At 53.7% G+C, this 22,243-nt stretch overlaps 1 protein-coding gene across 1 annotated transcript in view; it reads right to left on the bottom strand.

Moving 5' to 3' along the window:
• Positions 1-1,118: 1,118 nt before the first annotated feature.
• Positions 1,119-22,243, bottom strand: part of LOC133356698 (parapinopsin-like) — a 68,722-nt gene continuing 47,597 nt past the window's right edge. The window contains exons 4-6 of the mRNA XM_061574340.1: positions 17,118-17,261; positions 13,575-13,664; positions 1,119-1,283 (exon numbers count right to left, since the gene is read on the bottom strand). Coding sequence (XP_061430324.1) covers positions 1,119-1,283; positions 13,575-13,664; positions 17,118-17,261 — 399 coding nt within the window. The remainder of the gene's footprint in view (positions 1,284-13,574; positions 13,665-17,117; positions 17,262-22,243) is intronic.

Consider the following 22,243-nt stretch of genomic DNA (forward strand, 5'->3'; position numbering starts at 1 on the left):
GTAGAGAGATTAATGGGGAGGCTGTATAGTAGCGATGTTAATGGGGGACCTGTATGGTAGAGGTGTAATTGGGCGGCCTATATGGTAGGGGGGTTAATGAGGGGCATCTATTATTGACGTGCTAATGGGGGGCCTGTATGGTAGAGGTGTTAATGAGGGGCCTGTATGATAGAGGTGTTAATGGAGGGCCTCTATTATTGACGTGCTAATGGGGGGCCTGTATGATAGAGGTGTTTCTGGGGGGCCTCTATTATAGACGTGCTAATGGGGGTCCTGTATGATACAGGTGATAATGGGGGGCCTGTATGATAGAGGGGTTAGTGGGGGGCCTGTATGATATAAGTGTTAATGGGGGGTATGCATGGTAGAGATGTTAATGGTGAGTCTATATTATAGAGGTGTTAATGGGGGCCTATATGATAGAGGTGTTAATGGGGGGCTCTGTTATTGAGGTGTTAATGGGGGGCCTGAATTATGCAGGTGATAACAGGGAGCCTGTATGATAGAGGTGTTAATGGGGGGCCTCTGATACAGGTGATAATGGGGGGCCTGTACGATAGAGGGGTTAATGGGGGGCTTGTATAGTAGATGTGTTAATGTGGGTCCTGTATGGTAGAGGTGTTAATGGGGGGGTGTATAGTAGACGAGTGAATGGGGGGTCTCTATTATTGAGGTCTTAATGGGGGGCCTGTTTTATAGATGTGATAATGGGGGGCCTGTATGGTAGAGGGTTGAATGGGGGGCTGTATGACAGAGGTGTTAATGGAGGGCCTCTATTATTGAGGTGTTAATGGGGGCCTGTATTATAGAGGTGTTAATAGGGGGCCTGTATGGTAGAGGTGTTAATGGGGGTCCTGTATGGTAGAGGTGTTAATGGGGGGCCTGTATGACAGGTGTTAATGGAGGGCCTCTATTATTGAGGTGTTAATGGGGGCCTGTATTATAGAGGTGTTAATAGGGGGCCTGTATGGTAGAGGTGTTAATGGGGGGCCTGTAGGGTCGGGGTGTTAATGGGGGGCCTATATGATAGAGGTGTGAATGGGGGGCTGTGTTATACAGGTGATAATTTAATAGGGGGCATGTATGGTAGAGATGGTTAATGGGGGGGGGGGGAGGTTCTAGGCGCTGGAAGTGGCGTAGGGGGCACCCTCGTCGGTGCTCCCTCCCTGGTTGCCCGCCCCCTCCATGGCCCTCAGCGTCTCCACTCTCGTCACGGCCTCGGATTCAGGGCGTTGCTCCCCCACCGCTGTCCCACATATCATCTGGCGCAGGATCGAGCGGAACTGCGGACACACAAAGACAAAGGTCCCCCGTGTGTAGCCCGCGCGGTTGTTGGGACAAGTGCCATTCGCGAGCAGCAGCACCTATGGAGGCCCGGTGTGGGCCAAGACCCCTCAGGCCCGACCGCCTTTGTTTTACCAGTGCCCGATGTTGGCTACACTTCGGCACTGGGGGGAGCCCCAGGACCGCTCTGGACGTTGGATCAAAACGTCGGGACGTCGTGCCGAACAACGTTGTAGAGGTTCACGGATTCCAATCTGGCCGGGTCGACCTGGTCGTTGCTTGCGATGTGCATGAACCGTGACGGGGCGACCACGTGCCCTCTGAAAACACATTTATTGAGAACTGCTTCTTGTTGTGTTAAGTTGTCCTTCCCCACCATTTCCGATTAGCACAGTTGGCTATGTACGGTGTGAAAGAAGTTGAACATACACATGTACATGGCGGCATTCACAAATTGAAGCCAGCCATGTGCGTGCCAGCTCTGAATCTGCCAAAATTCTAAAAGTTTTCAACCGGGATTACGTTTCAGCAAGAGGGGGCCCCTGGCTGGCAGAGTGACGCACATGGATAGCTGCTACTGGGGCATCCCCACGGCTCGACCACACTGCATCATCACCCCGCCCCCCTGCACAGTACTGGCAGACTGATGCCCGCTTGTCGGCCAGCACTGAGTCCCCGAGTGGCACACAGGGACAGCTGCCAATGGGGGTGCCCTTTTAATTGAGGTGCGAGTTGAGGTATAAGCGAGTGCCTCTTACACCTGCAGAGATGACGATTGCTCCCAGGAAACCCATCTCAGAGGTACACACATCATTCGGGCGAGTGGGTGAGTGAGTGGGTGGGTGAGTGAATGAGTCGGTGGTTAGGTGGGTGAGTGAGTGGGTGGGTGAATGAGTGCGCAAATGGGTGAGTGGGTGACACGTAGACTGAGTGAGAAAGTGCGCGAGAAAGTGGGTGAGTGGGTGAGTAAGTGCTGTGGTTAGCGCACTGCGCAAAAAACACTTGTAACACGATTTTGATGCCTGCTCACGGCCAACACCAGTGACTTAAATCTGACCGGTTTTGGGCCTCCCATAGGTCGATTCAGCCTCAAATGAGTGTAAAAATCGCCAACAGCATGGTGCTGACCACCCACCCCTGTGCGTGCTGTGCCAACCTTCATAGATGCTACTCGCTAAAAGCACTTGCCCCAACTGACTGTTAAGGCTATATGGGGGATATGTCTTTGACTGAGCTCGTGAATGAGTAGGTGAGTGAGTGGGTGAGTGAGTGGGTGAGTGGTTGAATGGATAGGTGAGTAAACGAGTTATTTGTGAATGAGTGGATAAGTGGGTGAGACAGTGAGTGATACGTCTTGTGGACTCGCCTCCCCACCCCCACCGAAAATGAACATCAGTGGACGGATGCAGACAAGGCCAATAAGACGCCTTTTATAACCTCCTATTCCAGGTGCAAGTTAAAGTACCCCCTCGGAATTTAATCATCCTGTTGGGTAACTTTAATGCCCGAGTTGGTCATGATGCTGGCACCTGGTCTGGAGTAATTGGAAGGCATAGGCGACATCAGCTCAACAACAACGGTATGAGGCTGCAAGACTTTCGTGCAGCCCACGGGCTTGTAATTACAAACATGTTGTTCCGGCATTGGCGCATCCACACTATACCATGGATGCTCGCCTGGTCCAACGAAGAACATCTGCTAGACTATATAATGATGGACCAGCAGATGCGCGCCCATGTCCTTGAAACCAGAAACTAATATGGAGCTGATCTGCTCATTGACAATTGGCTTGTCATTTGTAAAATGCGCCTGCCATTATTCCAGTCCGGTGGTGGGTGTCCATCTCAAACCCCATTCAAACCCACAGTGGCCTGGTCTCAGCTAGATGAGGACAGTTGCAAGCAAGAATTTCAACATGGCTTGCAGCTGGGGTTGGCATCGCACCCTCCCCCCCCGCCCTCCTCCTCCTGATGCTGAGGGGAAATTGGTGAGGTTCAGGACCGTGGCTCATACAGCTGCAATGGCTGCATTGGATATGCAGTCAACTCACCAGAGACCCTGGATAAAGGAGGATGTCTTCCAGCTGGTTGAGAGAAAACAATAGGCCCACACCCGACGTCTACAATATCCAACATCGGAGAATGAGGAGGCTTACTGCAGCCTTCGCTCGGAGATTCGGAGAGCCGTGTGGTGCTGCAAGGATGAGTGGTGGCCGTGGGTTGCTCGATGAGAGAGACTTTGCCTCAGTTTCCCGCAATCACAAATCACTCTTTAATTCCATCAAAAGAAGTTACTTGCATCCCAGACGACATCATGGGGCAAGGTGAGGATGACCCTGCTCAGGTTGCTGTGCCTAAAATATTGGAAGAAGTAGCCACCCCTTCTGAATGGCTAGCTGAGGTGCCATCTGTGGAGGAAATACGAGAGGCGATCCACAGTCTGAGATCAGGAAAGCACCTGGCAAAGATGATGCCCCAAGCGAAATGCTGAAGGAGAATTGCATCTGTGTGCAGACTACCCTACAAGACATCATGGCAACTGACTGGAATTTAGGATGGATTCCGAAGGATTTAACGAATACCCTGGTGGCCCCCCTCTTTAAGAAGAGGGACAGCACAGACTTTAACAATACAGGGATATCTCCCTCCTCAGTGTGCCGGAAAAGATCCAGGCAGGGATTATTCAACAACGCCTTGCCAATCATGCTGAGGAGAGACTTGTGGAGCTCTAATGTGGTTTCAGATCGGGGCGGTCTATATGCATTCCATATTCTTTGTTCATCTGCTACAGCAAAGGTGTATGGAACTCCAACAAGACCTACATCTCTCCTTTATTGACCTGGACAAGGCCTATGATATCATCAACAAACCAGGGCTCTGGGCTGTTTTTCGTGCTTTCAGAGTCTCTGACTCTGCTCACAATCATCAAGGGCCTTCATGATGGTGAGCCTGGATAAAGCTATGTGGCCAGAAGTCAGAGCTATTCCCTGTTCACCTTGGGGTGCGGCAGGGATGTCCTCTGGCTCCCACGTTATTTTAATCATCTTTGACCACATAGTTCAAGAAGTTTTCCATGGCAGTACTTGGAGGAATTTCCATCTGGTACAGATGTAGTGGTGATACGCGCTGACAGTGGGGATCGTGGGGCAGCGCGTGGTGATTGGCTGTGTGCCGGTGACGCGCGCTGACGGTGAGGGATCACAGGGCAGCGCGGGGTCATGGGTTATGTGGTGGTGATTGGCTGTGTGTTGGTGACGCGCGCTGACAGGGAGTGATCGTGTGGCAGCGCGGGGCGATTGGTTGTGTAGTGGTAACACGCGCTGGGAAAACGGATCGTAGGAATAGCGCGCCGTGATTGGTCGACTAGTGGGCGCTCACATCGCGGTCCGCAAGAGGGCTATATAAGGCGGTGCGCGCGGGCGCTCGGGGAGTTGGTGACCAGCGAAGATTGAAGACGGCGGAGGAAGAGATAGGGCACTGCGGTACCTAGTCCCGCTGTCCTTGTAAGGACCGGGGCTCTGTGTGACCCAGAGGCGGGACCCTGGGACCCGGGGCCAAACGTCCGTGTGACGGCCGGCTCTCGGGACCCAGAGGTTGTGACCCACGCCCAAGCTGGGGTGGGTCTGTAGGCTCCACGGACGTTACGGGGCTGGAGTGTAGTGTGAGCATTCAGTGTGAGCATGCAGCGTGAGCCATAGTCACTACACGTGTCAGTGAAGTGTGTAGTGGGAGAGGTAGTGACCACACGTGTCAGTGAAGTGTGTGTAGTGTGAAGAATAGTGACCACACGGTGTATCGAGATAAGTCAAAGTTTAATAAAAAGTGTGCTACCCGTCAAGAGGTTTCCTGCCGTCATTCTGAATACTTCAACTGGCGTCAGAAGTGAAACTGTCTTCCAGGCATGGATACAAGGAAGACCCGTCGGACCCAAGGGATTGACCGCGAGGATAACCTTGACGACTCGGGCCAGCTGGCATCGGGGGGAGAGGACGAGGAAATGCCGACGCCGCAGGACCCGCCAAGGGCGCCGGACGAGCGATTGGGGTCGGATGCTGTGCTCCGCGAGGCGCACTCCCGTCTGGCAGAGCTGCTGCTCGCCGCCGTGTCCATCCTGGCAGAGATCAACACGTCGGGAGGAGCGGGGACATCGGCGGACATTCAACAGGGTCGTCCCACGGGTTCCCGCCAAAATGACTTGGCGATTCCCGCCATTTCAACTGTGCGGACATCTTTTGGCGGGAACGGCGAGCAACACGTGGCGGCGGTTCTCCAAGCGCGCCCGCTTACGTCATCAGCGCGCGCTGCGGACCGCCATCAACCACCCGCCATTGGGGCCGCCATCTTGCAGACTGACGGTGGGGCGGGGAGGAACCACGTGGCAGAGGACGACGACTTCATCTTCCAGCAGCGCCTTCCCACATTGTCAGCCTTCAAGGCGGAAGGCGGAGACTGGGGAGCATTCCAGCGCAGGTTTCTGGCGCATCAGGAAATGTCGGCCTGGTCCGACGCTACGGCGCTGCGGGCACTGCCTGCCATGTTGGACGACGACGCACTCGCGGCCTTCAGGTCCACACAGAGGTCGGACCGCTCCACGCTGAAGGCTGCATTGGGTCTCATGGCCAGGGTCTACGGACCTCCCTCGGCGTGTCGCCATCATTTTTACGCCCGACGGAAGGCGGACACGGAGACCGTGCTCGCCTACCGCACAGCGTTGTTGGCTCTTGCCGACGCAGCGTTCCCTCGTATGGACGAGGAGGGCCAGGACGCGATGGTCTTGGAGCAACTGCTCAAGTTGGCGCAGAACCTGGGGGTCCCCATCAACACGGCTGACGAGGTCGATATTTCTTCTTTGCGGGTCGCAACAAGTATACAGGCGTACGAGGTCCTCCAGCGTAAACAGGGGGTCGTCTGCACTGCTGCCGTGACCTTAACTCCGGGCCCGGGGGTCACCGAGCCCCAAGTCGTCAGCCCACGAGAGGAGGCGTTCACCGCGGGACGACAGGGGGACTGGAGGTCGGGGGGTCGTTCGCCTCTGCGATCGGCCCGCAAGCTGGAGCAACCGAGACCTCCGACGTCCCTCATCACGTGTTACAACTGCAGCCTCCGGGGCCATGTGGCTTCCGGTTGCCGCGCTCCACGTCAGCGCGCCACGGGACCTCGGCTGGACTACGACCAAGGCCCCAAGTCATCCCTACTACCCCCGGCAAGTCGCGGCACCTCACATGCTCGGCCTACATTCGCGACACACATGGGCCGTCGCGTTGCGGCGGGGGAAGGCCGGTTAGGGATCAGGGATTCGGTTCGGCGAGGGGGGTTCGTGCGGGACCGAGGGGACATAAAATGGTCTGAGTTGGGGCACAGGATAGTGGCTGCATCGGCGGGATCATCGGTCGTCCCGGGATTAATTGACGGGGTCGAGGTCAGGGTGTTAGTGGACACGGGGGCGTCGGCGACTATTATATCAGACCTCATTTACAACATTCTCCCCGTCCAATGTCGACCTCTACTCCCAGTGGACGTGCCATTTTACGCGGCAAATGGGGGCTCGTTGGGCATAGTCGGCCAGATTAGGGCATCCATTTGCATTGGAGATATTAAATTGTCGGGACCCGTTTTCGTTTCTTCCTCATTAGCAGTTCCTTGTCTGTTGGGCACAGACTTTTTGGCTAAAATGCCCATTAAAATTCTCATCGATCAGCGTTGCATTGAGCTACCATCGGGTCGCCGTATTTCATTTTTGTCGAGTCCTACCGAAATTCGAACGGCGTGCGCTACGATACAAGCGCTGGCGACGCACACTGTGCACGTGCCTCCGGGTTCACAGATGTTAATTCCTCTCCGGTTGAGGAAACCATTGGTTGGGGAGACCTCGGAACAGGGAATGTTTTGGGTCCTTCAAATAGGGCTGTCGGGGGTCTCGATTTGTCGGTGGCTCACACTTTGGTTCGGGCTGACAAGGACCCTTTCGTCATGGTTTTAAACGCCGGTTCGCGGCCGGCCGTTATTCAGCAGGGCACTGTGCTAGCTCACGCGGCACGGGTCCCTGGGGAAGAGCGCCTGGTTGCGCATGTTGATCCAAACCCGACGCGGAACAATCCATCGAGGGAGGACCTTGAATGGGCCGATTCGCTGTGCGCGGACTCGAACGATTTGTCTACAGTACAGTTGGGTGCGCTGCGTGCGTTGCTGATAGAATTTTCTGATGTGTTCAGTAAGCATAAATATGACATTGGGTGCACGGACCTGTTGCGCCACCATATTGAAACAGGCGATGCGGCACCGGTTAGGCTAAATCCCTTCCGGCTGAGTCCTGTTGAGAAGGAACACGTTCAGTCGGCCGTCAACGATATGCGAAGGGCCGACATTATTTCGCCTTCCTCCAGTCCTTGGGGGGCACCTATTGTGCTGGTTAAAAAGCAAGACGGCTCCTTGCGATTCTGCGTAGATTTCCGTCGCCTGAATAAAATATCCGTGGCTGACGCGTATCCGCTCCCCAGAATGGACGAGTCCCTCGATGCATTGTCTGGTGCGCGATATTTTTCAACTCTTGATTTACTGTCGGGATTCTGGCAGCTGCCACTCGACGATGAGTCTAGACCTAAGACAGCATTTCGGACTCCAGGGGGCCTGTTCCAGTTTAACCGGTTACCCATGGGACTTCACTCCGCTCCCGCGACGTTTCAGCGCCTTATGGAATTGCTCTTGTCGGGCTTGCAATGGGAAACTTGCTTGATTTACCTGGACGATGTCATTGTTTTCAGTAAAACGTTCGAGGAACACCTCCAGCGGCTGAGAGGAGTATTTTTGCGGATGCGATCGGCTAAATTAAAGTTTAAACCGGCCAAATGCCACCTTCTTCGTAAGTCCGTGAGATACTTGGGACACATTGTCGATTCTTCGGGGATCTCTACCGATCCCGCGAAGACGAACTGTGTCAGTTCATGGCCAACGCCCACGTCGGTTTCGGACGTGCGCAGTTTCATCGGTTTTGCTTCGTACTACCGCAGATTCGTTGAGCATTTCGCCACCATTGCAAAACCCTTGCACGCTCTAACGGCAAAAGGAGTCAAGTTCCGATGGGGACCGGAGGAGGAGGCCGCGTTCTGCTCCCTCCGGGACGCCTTGGTGGGTGCCCCGCCCTTGCGTTATCCTGACTTTACAAGTCCCTTCTTGCTAGACACGGATGCTAGCAACACGGGCATTGGGGGGGTGCTCTCACAGGTCGTCGGGGGAGTCGAAAAGGTGGTCGCCTATGGTAGCAGGGTTTTGTCGCCGGCGGAGCAGCGCTACTGCGTCACCCGTCGCGAGTTGCTGGCGATTGTTTTTTTTGTGCAGCAGTTTAGACCGTATCTCTATGGCCGTCACTTTACGGTCCAGACGGACCACGCGGCGCTTCAGTATTCATTGAGGGTCGCCCAGCCCTCGGGCCAATTGTCACGGTGGTTGGAAGTCCTCCAGGACTATCAGTTCACGACCACATACCGTAAGGGGTTGCGCCACACTAACGCCGATGCCCTGTCGCGATTGTCGCCTTGTCACAAATGTGCGTGCTTGTTGGGATCGGCGCACTGTAAACCGCCAGCTGCTACCCCGGATGCACCGATCGGTGATGTTCCCGCTACCCCTGTGGGAGAGGACTCGCTGCTCTCACTGTCGCTGATTGAGTGGGGCCGTCTCCAAATGGCTGACAGCTCCCTGCTAGCGTTGCGTCGCAGGGCGGGGGGTCCCGAGGAGGGCCGGGAACGAACTGGTTCCTGGGTACTCAGGCAGGGCCTGTTAATGAGATGGGACAATTTGTCTCGGCGCCACGCACTCGTGGTGCCTTCCGTTGTGCGGGGGAAAGTTGTCCTGGCCGCGCATGAACGCCTCTTGCATTTGGGGGTAAACAAAACGCTTGCTCTGCTTCAGCGTGACTATTATTGGCCAGGGATAGGAAGTGATGTGGTGAATATCCTAAAGGGGTGTGTTGAGTGCGCCAGACGAAAACCACCGCCAGTGGCGTCAAATCCACCACTGCAATCTATTCAGGTCTCGCGCACTAACGAGCTCGTGGCGCTCGATATTTTGGGGCCTTTTACAGTCACGCCTAGGGGTAACAAGTACCTGTTGGTTGGTGTAGAATACTTTACCCGGTGGCCTATGGCGTGGCCACTCGCCAACCAGTCGGCGGCAGCTGTGACGGACGCCTTTGTCCAGGGCTATGTTCTGGACAAAGGGGCTCCCGAACGCTTGCTGACCGACCAAGGGAAAACATTTTCAAGTAAATTGTTGCAAGAGGTGTGCGACCTATTGGGTACTAAGAAGGTGCGTACCTCCCCGTACCACCCACAGACAGACAGGATGGTGGAGCGACTCCACAGGACTTTGAATTCTATGCTGTGCCAGCAGGTGTGTGAGGCACATGTTGACTGGGACCTGCAGGTCCCTGGGGTCCTCGCCGCGTATAGAATGGCCCCCCATGCAGCAACGGGATTTTCCCCATTCTATCTGATGTATGGTCGGGAAGCCGACCCGCCCATGGAAACGCAGCTGGGACTGTCCACGCCACGAACGAATTCGAAATTGGCTGAACATATTAAATTTAACATTCATAAGCTGACCGAGGCACGGGAGGCCGCACGGCTTAATTCGCGGGCTCGCCAAATTGCCAACGAGCGTTTGCGTGCACGGAAGGTGCCCGTGCACAACTGGAAACCAGGCGACAGGGCCTGGCTGCACTGCCCTCAGGCACCTTTGGCTACGTCGCCTAAATTGTTGAGGCCATGGCGGGGACCCGTGGAGGTCGTGCGGGTTGCACGCCCCCAGTGTGTTCAGATAAAATGGGGAAAGCGCCGTTGGTACGTTCACCCCTCCCGACTGAAACCGTTCTCGCCTCCATATGGCCTCCCTTTGTGTCATGAGGGCCGAGCATGTGACGTGACCGACGACCTAAGGGGGGAATTGTCTCCGCCTGATCCTCACATGTCTCCGCCTGATCCGCTCCCAGGTGTCCCGGAACTGACAGCTGCCGACCACCGGCGGCTGGATCCCCGCGGCGCGACCGGTCCTTCCAGGCATGATCCGCGCCTTCCAGGGCTGCCGGAGCCACCAGACGGTCGTCAGCGTCCCGTCCCATACGATGGACCGGCCAGGCGGACTCGCGCTCAGTCGCGCAACTTTTCGTGACCAACCGGCTGAGGAGCCGAAGCGGCCGGAGAACCTTGTCACTGCGTTCCCCGTCCGCTCGGCCGCTCGAGCACCCCGGTGGGGGAGCGAGCGGGAGGGGGGGGGGGGATCGATAGTCTCAGAGACACTGGACACGTTTTTTTTCTCGGACTTGCTTTTATTGCATTGTTCGTCGGTTTGTACGTAACTTGTTGTCTAGGTGTTGTGTGTTGTTGTTGTTGTTTTTTGCGTGTTGTTGTCGGTTTGTACATAGGTTGTTGTTGGTGTTATGTCGTTGTGTTGTTGTTGTTGTGTTACGGGGCACACTGGGGGGGGTTGGGTTTTTGTTGTGTTACTATTGTTGTTGTTGTTGTGTTGTTTAGCAGCCGGGCCGGCTGCGAGCTATGTGGGAGGGGGTGATGTAGTGGTGATACGCGCTGACAGTGGGGATCGTGGGGCAGCGCGTGGTGATTGGCTGTGTGCCCGTGACGCGCGCTGACGGTGAGGGATCACAGGGCAGCGCGGGGTCATGGGTTATGTGGTGGTGATTGGCTGTGTGTTGGTGACGTGCGCTGACAGGGAGTGATCGTGTGGCAGCGCGGGGCGATTGGTTGTGTAGTGGTAACACGCGCTGGGAAAACGGATCGTAGGAATAGCGCGCCGTGATTGGTCGACTAGTGGGCGCTCACATCGCGGTCCGCAAGAGGGCTAAATTAGGCGGTGCGCGCGGGCGCTCGGGGAGTTGGTGACCAGCGAAGATTGAAGACGGCGGAGGAAGAGATAGGGCCCTGCGGTACCTAGTCCCGCTGTCCTTGTAAGGACCGGGGCTCTGTGTGACCCAGAGGCGGGACCCTGGGACCCGGGGCCGAACGTCCGTGTGAGGGCCGGCTCTCGGGACCCAGAGGTTGTGACCCACGCCCAAGCTGGTGTGGGTCTGTAGGCTCCACGGACGTTACGGGGCTGGAGTGTAGTGTGAGCATGCAGCGTGAGCCATAGTCACTACACGTGTCAGTGAAGTGTGTAGTGGGAGAGGTAGTGACCACACGTGTCAGTGAAGTGTGTGTAGTGTGAAGAATAGTGACCACACGGTGTATCGAGAAAAGTCAAAGTTTAATAAAAAGTGTGCTACCCGTCAAGAGGTTTCCTGCCGTCATTCTGAATACTTCACAGATACAATGGGAGGCTGATCGATGCCCGGGTGCGGTCGAGGAATGACTCCCAATTGGTCAACCATTTTATTTATGCTGATTATCTGGTGATTGCTGCTCACTCAGAGGAGGAGTTGGAGGTGCTGCTACTGAACATGTAGCGTGGCACTAAGAGGTGGGGTCTTACCATCACCCCCACCAAAACTAAGCACTTGCCTTGTTATTTTGTTTCATCAAACACTCCACCCCCTCAACTTACCCATTGGTGATGGAGCAGTTTGTGGATAGAATGGAGAGTTGTCCAAAAGTGGGTCATGTGCTTATAACCAGCTCTGATTTGACAGCAGAGGTCTCACTCTGAATCCGTCGGGCAGCATTATATTTTCATTGGCTGTCATGTGGAAGCTACCTGGTCTGCCACTCCATACGAGCTTCGGTTCTTCACGGCCACAGTTATGCCCTCCCTTAATCTGCGCCGGTTATAAATATTCAAGCTGGCCTGCCTACAATCCATCCTGGGTTTAACAAACCTGGATTGTGTGAGGAGCTTACACATCCTTGAAAGATCTGGACACATCCCCATCAGTGAGCTCCTCCTGCAGGCAAGGCTGCATCACCTGGGTCATGTAGCCTGTATGCCCAGCCACCGCATGCCCAAGCAGCTTCTGTTTGACCGGATAGAGGGGGCTAAACGCGCACAACACGGGCTGGAGAAGAGATGGACTGATACGGTATGGAAGGATGTTTAGCGGAGTGGACTTGTCGAAGACTGGTATCAGAGGTGTCAAGATCAGCCTCTATGGAGGAGGCTCGTAAAGGATGCTGCTACTGGGCAGTTGGAGGCAGTCGCCCTCCAACAACAACATAGGGCAGAGGAGTGATACTCACATAAAACGAACGGAGCGCTGGGTGGCTAAAATGCAGCAAGTTGCACAATTGGGTCACAGTTGGTGCATTTGCCTGTCAGTCAACCCATGGCACTGGGTCTGTCCTAAGATCTTCTGTCAACAAGCCTTTGACACTTCTGGCACATATGCCGCGGTGACATCACCATCACGTCGTGGCGAACGGCGGTTGTTGGTTATTGATGTGTCTTGTGAAAAAGCAAAATTGGCTGATTTTCCGGGTGGCCACGACTCAGCAGCATTTTCACACAATTAGGGGAACACCACTACCACCGCCACCAAAGGCAAATATCCCCTGTGTACCCGTAACAGGATGCAGAGGCAAGTGCTCTTAGCGAATAGCAGCACCGATAAAGTGCGGCACGGCACATGAAGGGGTGGGTGGCCAGCACCACGCATGCCTGGTCACCTTTTTCTCCCTCGTGGCGATATTTACACATCACACCAGGTACGCATTTGAGGTTGAGACGACCTAGGAGAGGGGTCCAAGACTAGTTCAGATAATCCTCACCAATGTTGACTGGGAATTGAACCCGGGTTGCTGGGTTAATTCCACACCACCACTACCACAACCACCAGCACTGTCACCAACACGCGCTCTCTCTTTCTCCCTTCACCTTCTCTCTCTTTTGCTCTCGCCAACCCTTCACTCTCCCCGTGGTTACTGTCTCTCCTCACTCGGTATATTACCCCCCCTCCTGGCCCTCTCCCTGCTTTCCCCCTGTCTCTCCTCCCTCCCTCCCCCTCCTGCTGCTCGGCGCCGATGAAAGCCTCAAGGCTCAGAGGAGCGAATCGATGCGGCCAGAGGGCCTTCTTTGTTATGGTGTAGGCGGAATGTATTGGCGGACGGACGACGACACGCAGAGAGACAAATACGCAGACACACAAACATGCGGTGTGAGTGGCGAGCGTGTGTAGGTTTGTTGAACTTATTTCACTCCCTACGTGAGTGAGTGGTGAGTGGGTGGTGAGTGGGTGGTGAGTGTATCCACGTTGCGGTTCAGGACGATGTAGATCACCGGGTTGTGAGTGGTGAATGACCGGTGAGTGGGTGGTGAGTGAGTGGTAAGTGAGTGAGTGGTGAGGGTACCCACGTTGCGGTTCAGGATGATGTAGATCACCGGGTTGTAGGCGGTGCTCGACTTGGCTGCGTACAGTGGCACCGTGGCGAGGAGCGGGCTCAGCTGGGAGTAACACAGGCACGTGTGTGTCACTCTGTGTGTCACTGTGTGTATCACTGTGTGTCACTGGGTGTGTCACTGTGTCTGGCAAAAGAACCCCCCACCTCCTCTTTGGTGCAGGACAGTAACGCTGTGGTGATCAGTGCCATGGGGGGAGGACCAATTTCAATTGGCCATTCCCCTAATGGTATTTGCAGCCACCACCGGGGCCAAATGGGGGCTCTAAATAGGTGCGAGGGGCTGGTAACCCCTCCACCTTCAAATAAATTACCACTAAACGATGGCAAAAAATATCAAACCAAGCTTGTGCAGGAGGCCCCGGGGGGAGACAGACGTCTATGACGTCTCCTGGCCAAACCCCATTTGGGGAAGCCAGGAGATTGAATTCTTACCCTCGGAGTTCCTACAGAAACAGCAAAAATCCACTGTGGGTGGTCAAGTGGAATATTCTAACGCTCACTGCGGAAGAGAGGCTGCCACTCCTCTGTCGTGAGCTGGACCGGAACCGTCTGGATTTCTGCGGTATTCAGGAGGTCTGGTGGACTGGCGCTGGCTCCTTCCACAACGAGGGTTGGACAGTCCTCTACTCAGGGCAGGAGACTGCCAAACAACAGGGAGTAGTTTTTCTTCTGAACAAAAGAATGAAGGGGGCGTGGGAGCGTGCCAGTGAGGTGTGAGAAGCTGTAAGCCCCAGGCTACGTTGGGCTCGTCTTCCCATCAACCAGAGGTGAGGAATGGTGGTCGTGGTTACTTATGTCCCCACCAAAGATGAACATCCGTGGAGGGATGCAGGCAAGGCCGATGAGTCAGATGCCTTCCATGACCTCCTGTAACAGGTGCTAGCTAAAGTGGCCCCTCCGGATAGAGTCATCTTTTTGGGTAACTTTAATGCCTGAGTTGGTCATGATGCTGGCACCTGGTCTGAAGTGATTGTAAGGCATAGGCGAGATCAGCTCAACAACAACGGTAAGAGGATGCTAGACTTTTGTGCAGCCCATGGGCTTGTAATTACCAACACGCTGTTCCAGCATCGGCGCATCCACACAACATTAGGGATGCATGCCGGGTCCAACCAAGAACATCTGCTGGACTATATAGTGATGGAACAGCGGATGAGGGCCCATGTCTTTGAGATCAGGACCTACTGTGGAGCTGATCTGCCCACGGACCACACCTATTACTATCATTAGGGGAAAGAATGGGGATCCAATCTCCGACCCCCAGGAACAAGTTTGCAGATTAGCTGAGCATTTCTGTGAGGTCTTGAGGGAGGGAAAATCCCTCAGCCTGGAAAACATCATGGAGAAGGAGATTAACCTGCTGAGGTTGCGGTGCCTCAGATATTGTAAGTAGTCACCCCCTGTGAGTGGATGGCTGAGGTGCCAACTTTTTAGGAAGTACTGAAGGTGATCCAAAGTTTGAGACTAGGAAAGGCACTGGGAAAAGATGATTTCCCAAGCGAAATACTGAGGGAGGGTGGCGTTTGTGCACAAACTGCCCTACATAACAACATAATAACAGTCTGGACCACTGCACGGGTTCCACATGTTTTAAAGGATGCTCTGGTGGTCCCCCTCTTCAAGGAGGGGTACCGCAAAGACTGTAACAACTACAGGGGCATTTCACTCCTCAGTGTGCCGGGAAAGGTCCTGGCAAGGATGATTCAACATCGCCTTGCCAGGCATGCTGAGGAGAGGCTGGCGGAGCCCCAATGTGGTTTCAGGAAAGGATGGTCCTGCACAAATGTCATATTTTCTATCCGACTGTTACAGCAGAGGTGTAGGGAATTCCAACAAGACCTACATCTCTGCTCATTGACCTGGTCAAGGCCTATGATACCATCAGTAGGCCTGGGCTCTGGGTTGTTCATCGTGCTTTCGGAGCCCCTGACTCTCTGATCATGATCATTAAGGACCTTCATATTGGTGAGTGGGCCTGGGTAAAACTATGTGGCAGGGAGTTGGAGCCATTCCTTGTTCATCTTGTGGTGCAATAGGGATGTCCTCTGGCTCGGACATTATTTAACATCTATTTTGACCACGTAGTTCATGAATCCTTCGATGGCTGTACCGGAGGAATTTCCATCTGGTACAGATACAATGGGAGGTTGATCGATGCCTAGGTGCGGTCAAGGGATGGCTCCCTATTGGTCAACCATGTTACGTATGCCGATGATCTGGTAATTGCTGCTCAATCAGCGGAGGAGTTGGAAGCACTGATGCTGAATCTGGAGTGTGCCACTAAGAGTTGGGACCTTACCGTCAGCCCCACCAAAACTAAGCACTTGCCTGGGTATTTTGTACCATCGGACACTCCATGCTCAACTCCCAATTGGAGTGGGGTGGTTGTAGAGAGAGTGGAGAGTTTCTCATGCCTGGGCAGTGTGCTCATGACTGGCTCAGGTTTGACAGCAGAAGTCTCACTCTGAATCAGTCGAGCCGCATGATTTTTTCATCGGTTGCGTAATGCTATGAGGAAGCTACCTGGTCTGTCACTCCACACGAAGCTTCAGGTTTTCTTGGCCACAGTTATGCACTCCCTTCTCTATGCTTGCGAAACATGGCCCGCCCTAATGGAACATCTTCGCCAGTTAGAAACATTTAGGCTGGCCTGCCTATGATCCATCCTGGGTTGAACCAGGCTGGATTGTGTGAGGAGCTCACACATCCTTGAAAGATCTGGACAAAGTCCCATCAGTGAGCTCCTCCGGGAGGCAAGGGTGCATTGGCTGGGTCAGGTAGCCTACATGCCCAGCCACCGCATGCCTAAACAACCTTTGTTCGGCCAGATAGAAGGGCTAAACGGGCACGGCATGGGCTAGAGAAGATATGGAGTGATGTGGTTAGTTTTGATGGGGCTGATGGTCAGTGGGCAGATCAGCTCCACGGTAGGTCCTGGTGTCAAGGACATGGGCCCGCATCCACTGTTCCATCACTATATAGTCCAGCAGATGTTCTTGCTTGGACCTGCCTGCATCCATAATGTTGTGTGGATGCGTCGACGCCGGAACAGCGCGTTGGTAATTACAAGCCCATGGGCTGCACAAACGTCTAGCAGCCTCCTACTGTTGTTATTGAGCTGGTCTGGCCCATGCCTTCCAATCACTCCAGACCAGGTTCCAGCATCATGACCAATTCAGGCATTAAAGTCACCCAACAGGATGACTCTATCCCGAGGGGCCACTTTAGTCTATCCATGTCATTGTTTATCTGTGTCGTTGTCTATCCATGTCATTGTCTATCCGTGCCGGTTGTTTCCGGCCGCATGGCGAGTTTGGTCCTCCTCACCTGCTCCTCACCTACAACCCTCCTCACCTCCTCCTCACCTCCAGGCCTCCTCACCTCCAACCCTCTCTACCTCTTCCTTACCTCCAACCCTCCTCACCTCCTCCCCTCCTCGCTCCCAACCCCTGCTCAATTCGCACCTCTTGACGGCCGTCACCCCCCCCCCCGTCACCTTGAGTCCCGGCGTGACGGCCACGGCGATGGAGCAGGCTGCATAAGGGGTCCACGAGATGAGGAACGCGAGCACCATGAGCACCACCATGATGCCCACCTGGCGCTCGGCGCGCTGGCTCGCACCGCCACTCAGCTTCGGGGCCTACGGTGTCATGGCAGCAACATACAAGAACAATAATATCAATACCAATAACAATGAGAACAATAATAACAGCAATAACAATGCTAACAATAATAACAATAACAGCAATAACAATACGAACATTAATAACAATAACAACAATAACACCAATTATAATATCAACAATAAAACAATAACAATAATAACAACTAGAATAACAATAACAGGGTATTTCCATCCCGTGCACCTCGTGGCTTCTGCGTGGCCACCCCTCTAAATCACTGCCATCCATAGATCTCCCTCTCTCTCTCTGTAATTAAGGTAGTGGTGGCTACGCTGCAAGTGGCCAGTCATCCAGCACTTGTGGAGGCAGAAAACGACGGTTGGTGGATCACACAAAGAGTGTTGCCAAATTCCCATCCTGTGGACGAACATCGGGGAGGAGCCATAACACTTGCTCAAAAGTAAGTGGCACAGCAATGCGTAGACTCCGCCTGTCCCAATCAGAACGGGATACAGTGTCGCCCCCCCCCCCCCCAATCAGAGAACTCGGCATTCCTCGAGTTCTCTGATTGGGGCCCCGCGGTGGTGAGATGTTAACTACCTCGCCTGGTGTACAGGATTCATGGGTTCGATCCGGACACTGACGCATGTATAATTATAGTTTGCGGTGTCTCTTTCCCCGTGACCACGTGCATTTTTATCCGGGTCCTCCGGTTTGTCCCTCCACATCTAGACAAGTGAGTTGAGTATTTGGCTATTGCTATAAATTTCACGTGACGAAAAGCCAACTTCGTTGGGCTATCATTTGTGATAGCAATGGGTTGCTTCTGAAAAAATGGCACATGGCTCCAGTGGGGCCTTACCTGGTAAAAATTAATAAAAACATTCTTTAGGTCTTTCGGTAAAAGCCACGTAGATAGAAAAATAATTTTAAAAAAATCACAATATCACGACGTTTATCGCAACACAAGCAATCGATCGCAACACAAGCAATCGTCATCAGGTGAGAGCTGCTGAAACAGGAAACAAAATATTTGCACTTTTATTGTTTTTCTATCTACGTGGCTTTACCGAAAGACCCAAAGAATAAGAATTCCTGCAGTCACGAAAGCTTGAAGTCAAGATGAAATAAAAAACAGTTTAGTTTTAATTTTAAAGGCAACACATTGGGTGGCGATAACGACTACTTTATTCGCAAATCTTGAGATGTCCTAAGGCGTCACTCCATTCAAATTTCCTGGGTGAGGGGGATCAGGAGCAGCAGCGGCAGCAGTGGTGGCGTCTCCTTGGTTGCTGCCATTGCTGGGGATGTGGCTCCGGCGCTTATCGCCTCGTTATCGGTTCGAGATGGTCATTGGGGCCTTACCTGGTAAAATAAAATAAAAGTGTTTTCCCTCCCACACCCTCATTAATTGGCTGGTAACACCTTCGAATGTAGAGATACCGCAGAGCTTGGGCAACTGTTGGTCGTGCAGGCTCCTTCACCACATGGCTGCTGCTGCTGCCTCCCCGCTCACCTGTGGCTCCGCCTAGCGCCTCTGAGTCGTCCCCTGCTCCCTGCACCCCCCTCTCTCTCTCTCTCTGAGAGATCAGATAAGCAACTGCCGTGCACGGGCAGTCCAAAGATGCTTGTTGTGTGGAGGGCGGTGCTACGATCGGAACTCACACAGGGTGGTGCACTGCTTGTCACATCCGGGGGTTAGGAAATATCAAACGGGTCTGCAGCGAGTTTGCCGCTTGTCCCAGAGGTTCACGGTGCCATGGCAAGCAGCCGCCCCTGGTTAATACTGCGGGTAGGCGGATTAATTAACTATTATAAATCACACAACCACTAACTCGCCCGCCCACTCACCCACCCACCCAATAACCCACCCAATCACTCACTCGTCCACCCACTCGCACCGCGCTGCAGGTAACAACTCTCACTTGCATACCCACTCACCCACCAACTCACCACACTGCAGGTTACAACAACACACTCACTAACCGACCCACTTAACAGCTCATTCACCCACTCAACCCATTCACCCACTCATCCATTCACCCACACAAAAACTCACCATACTACAATAACAACCGCCATTTGCCATTAATTGGCGGTGACATCACCACGACACTTCTGCAGGTTATGTGCACGAAGTGTCAAACGCCTGCTGGCAGGATGTCACGGCGCAGACCCAGGTGCCGACTGACTGAGATGATTGGCTGATGCACCACTTGTGCCAACTTGCTGTGCTTTAGCCACCGGCGCTTCACTCGTTTTTGTTATTAGCGAAGCTCCAACCCCCTCCGTTGTTGTTGGAGGGCGACTAACTACAACTGCCCAGTTGCGTCCTTCACGAGCCTCCTCCACAGAAGCCGATCTTGACACCGCTGGTCCCAGTCATCGGCAAGTCCACTCAACTCCACATCCTCCTGTACCACTTATCTCCATATTTTCTCTAGCCCGTGCCGCGCCCGTTTAGCTCCCTCTATCCGGCCGAACAAAAGCTGTTTGGGTATGCGGTGGCTGGGCATGCGGGCTACATGACCCCACTCTCTCCGCAACTGCCCCATCACCAATTGGGAGTTGTGGGGGTGGAGTGTCCGATAGTACAAAATACCCAGGCAGGTGCTTAGTTTTGGTGGGGTTGATGGTAAGGCCCCACCTCTTAGTGACAAGCTCCAGGTTCAGCAGCAGATATTTTGCACATGGTTTTGTGGAAATAAATTGAAGGTGGAGGGGTTACCAGCCCCTCGCACTTGTCCAGAGCCCCAATTTGGCCGCTGCGGTGGTTACAAATGCCATGATGGGAATGGCCAATCTAAATTGTCCCTCCCCCCGACGGCAATACCCACCACAGCGTTGCCGTCCGGCACCAACGAGGAGGTAGGCGGTTTTTGCCGGATTCACCACACTATGGTCACAACAACACACTCACTCACCTACCCACCCAACATCTCATTCACCCACTCGCTCACTCACCCACTCACCCACAAATTCACCACACTGCAGGTCACCTCTCCTCTATCCCTGCTTCTTCCCCGGCACTGCACCACTAACAGAGTACCTTCCTCCCACCACCCCCACTACCATCATCGTCGTCGTCTTTTCTCTCACCGCAAGCCAATCACGACTGTTACCTCGACGCACAATTTCAACACGCGTGTCAAGCTATGCACTAGCATTAGCCATCACACACACACAACACACACCACACCACACACACCACGCACACCACACAGACACCACACAAACACCACACACACAGCACACCACACAAACAGCACGCCACACACACCCAAAACACACCACACACAAATATAACACACCACACACACGACACACAAACCACACACACACCACACTTTCGACAGCGCCTCTTGTTGCTGGCCGCTTGGGCATTTTAAGGGCCCCTGGGGCCACTCCACCTGCGTCCACTTGCCACTGCGATGTAAAACCAAAGTGGTAACTTTGTCTCGCGAACAGCACTGAACATGATTAATTATAATTGCCATCACGATAGTATAATTAACCGGCACCCTGGCTTTATTGTGGGTTTATTTCTTTCTTTGGCAGCAATTAAAGGGAAGTGTGTGCTTAATCGGGGCTGACGTGTGAGGATGGTGATGGCCTCGGGCCATGCCCAGATTATAATGAGACCCCTTCCCCTCTACCCCGCTGTGAGTCCGCCGTCTCACAAGAACAAAACTTTCATGAGGAACGCGCCGAGTGGCACAAGTCTGGAGGGTCAATTAGAATATCAATGGGAGGGGGGGGGTCGACGAAACTGTCAGGAGCTATTACAATCACGCTCGCAATCATTTGTGACGGTTGTTGCTAAGAAATAACAAAAAAAGGTGAACGGTGTTCAAAATCAATCGCTTACCAGTTACAGATAAAGTCAGCAACCTGGTAAAATAATACACAAAATTGTAGTTCGGATTATCCACACTTTACTCCAACAACCGCCATTCACCAATAAGTGGCGGTGATGTCACCACAGCACTTGTGCCAGACTATGTGCAAGTTAAGGCCAGGTGAATTGTGGAACGCTCGCTGGCAAAAGGTTACGGGACAGAACTAGGTGCCATGGGTTGACTGAGATGACTGGCCAATGCACCAGCTGTGCCCCCTACTCTGCCAACTTGCTGTGTTTGAGCCACCTGGCGCTCTGCTCATTGTTGTGAGCGTCACTCCTCTGCCCTCCGTTGTTGTTGGAGGGCGACTGCCTTCAACTGCCCAGTAGCATCCTTTACGGGCCTCCTCTACAGAGGCCGATCTTGACACCGCTGGTACCAGTCGTCGGCAAGTTGAGCACCACATCCTTCCATACTACATCAGTCCGTCTCTTCTCCAGCCCGTGCAGTTCCCGTTAACCCCCCTCTATCTGGCTGAACAAAAGCTGTTTGGGCATGCAGTGGCTGGGCATGCGGGCTACATGACCCAGCCAACGCAGCCCTGCCTACCAGAGGAGCTCAGCAAAGGGACTGTGTCCAGATATTTCAAAGATTTGTGAGCTCCTCACACAATCCAATCAGGTTAACCTAGGCCAGCCTAGATGTTTCTAACCGGTGCTGATTTTTTATTCAAGGTGGCCACGTTTTGCAAGCACGGAGAAGGGAGGGCATGACCGTGGCCAAGAAGACCCGAAGCTTTGCGTGGGACGACCAGGTAGGTTCCACATGGCATTACGCAGCCGATGAAAAGACAATCCCGCTCAACTAATTCGGAGCGAGACCAAAGCTGTCATACCGGCGCTCGTCATAAGTACACTGCCCAGATATGGAAACTTCTCCACTCTCTCCACAACTGCCCCATCACCAATTGGTAGTTGAGGGGTGGAGTGTTTGATTAAATAAAATACCCAGGCAGGTGATTAGTTTTGGAGGGGCTGATGGTTAGGCCCCACTTCTTAGTAGCACACTCCAGGTCAAACTGCAGCACCTCCAAGTTCTCTGAGTGAGCAGCAATCACCACATAATCAGCATTAATATAATATCTGACCAATAGGGAACCA

This window comes from Lethenteron reissneri, chromosome 55, assembly GCF_015708825.2.
Source record: "Lethenteron reissneri isolate LAM-NWPU_2019-01 chromosome 55, ASM1570882v1, whole genome shotgun sequence".
Taxonomy (NCBI): Eukaryota; Metazoa; Chordata; class Hyperoartia; order Petromyzontiformes; family Petromyzontidae; genus Lethenteron; species Lethenteron reissneri.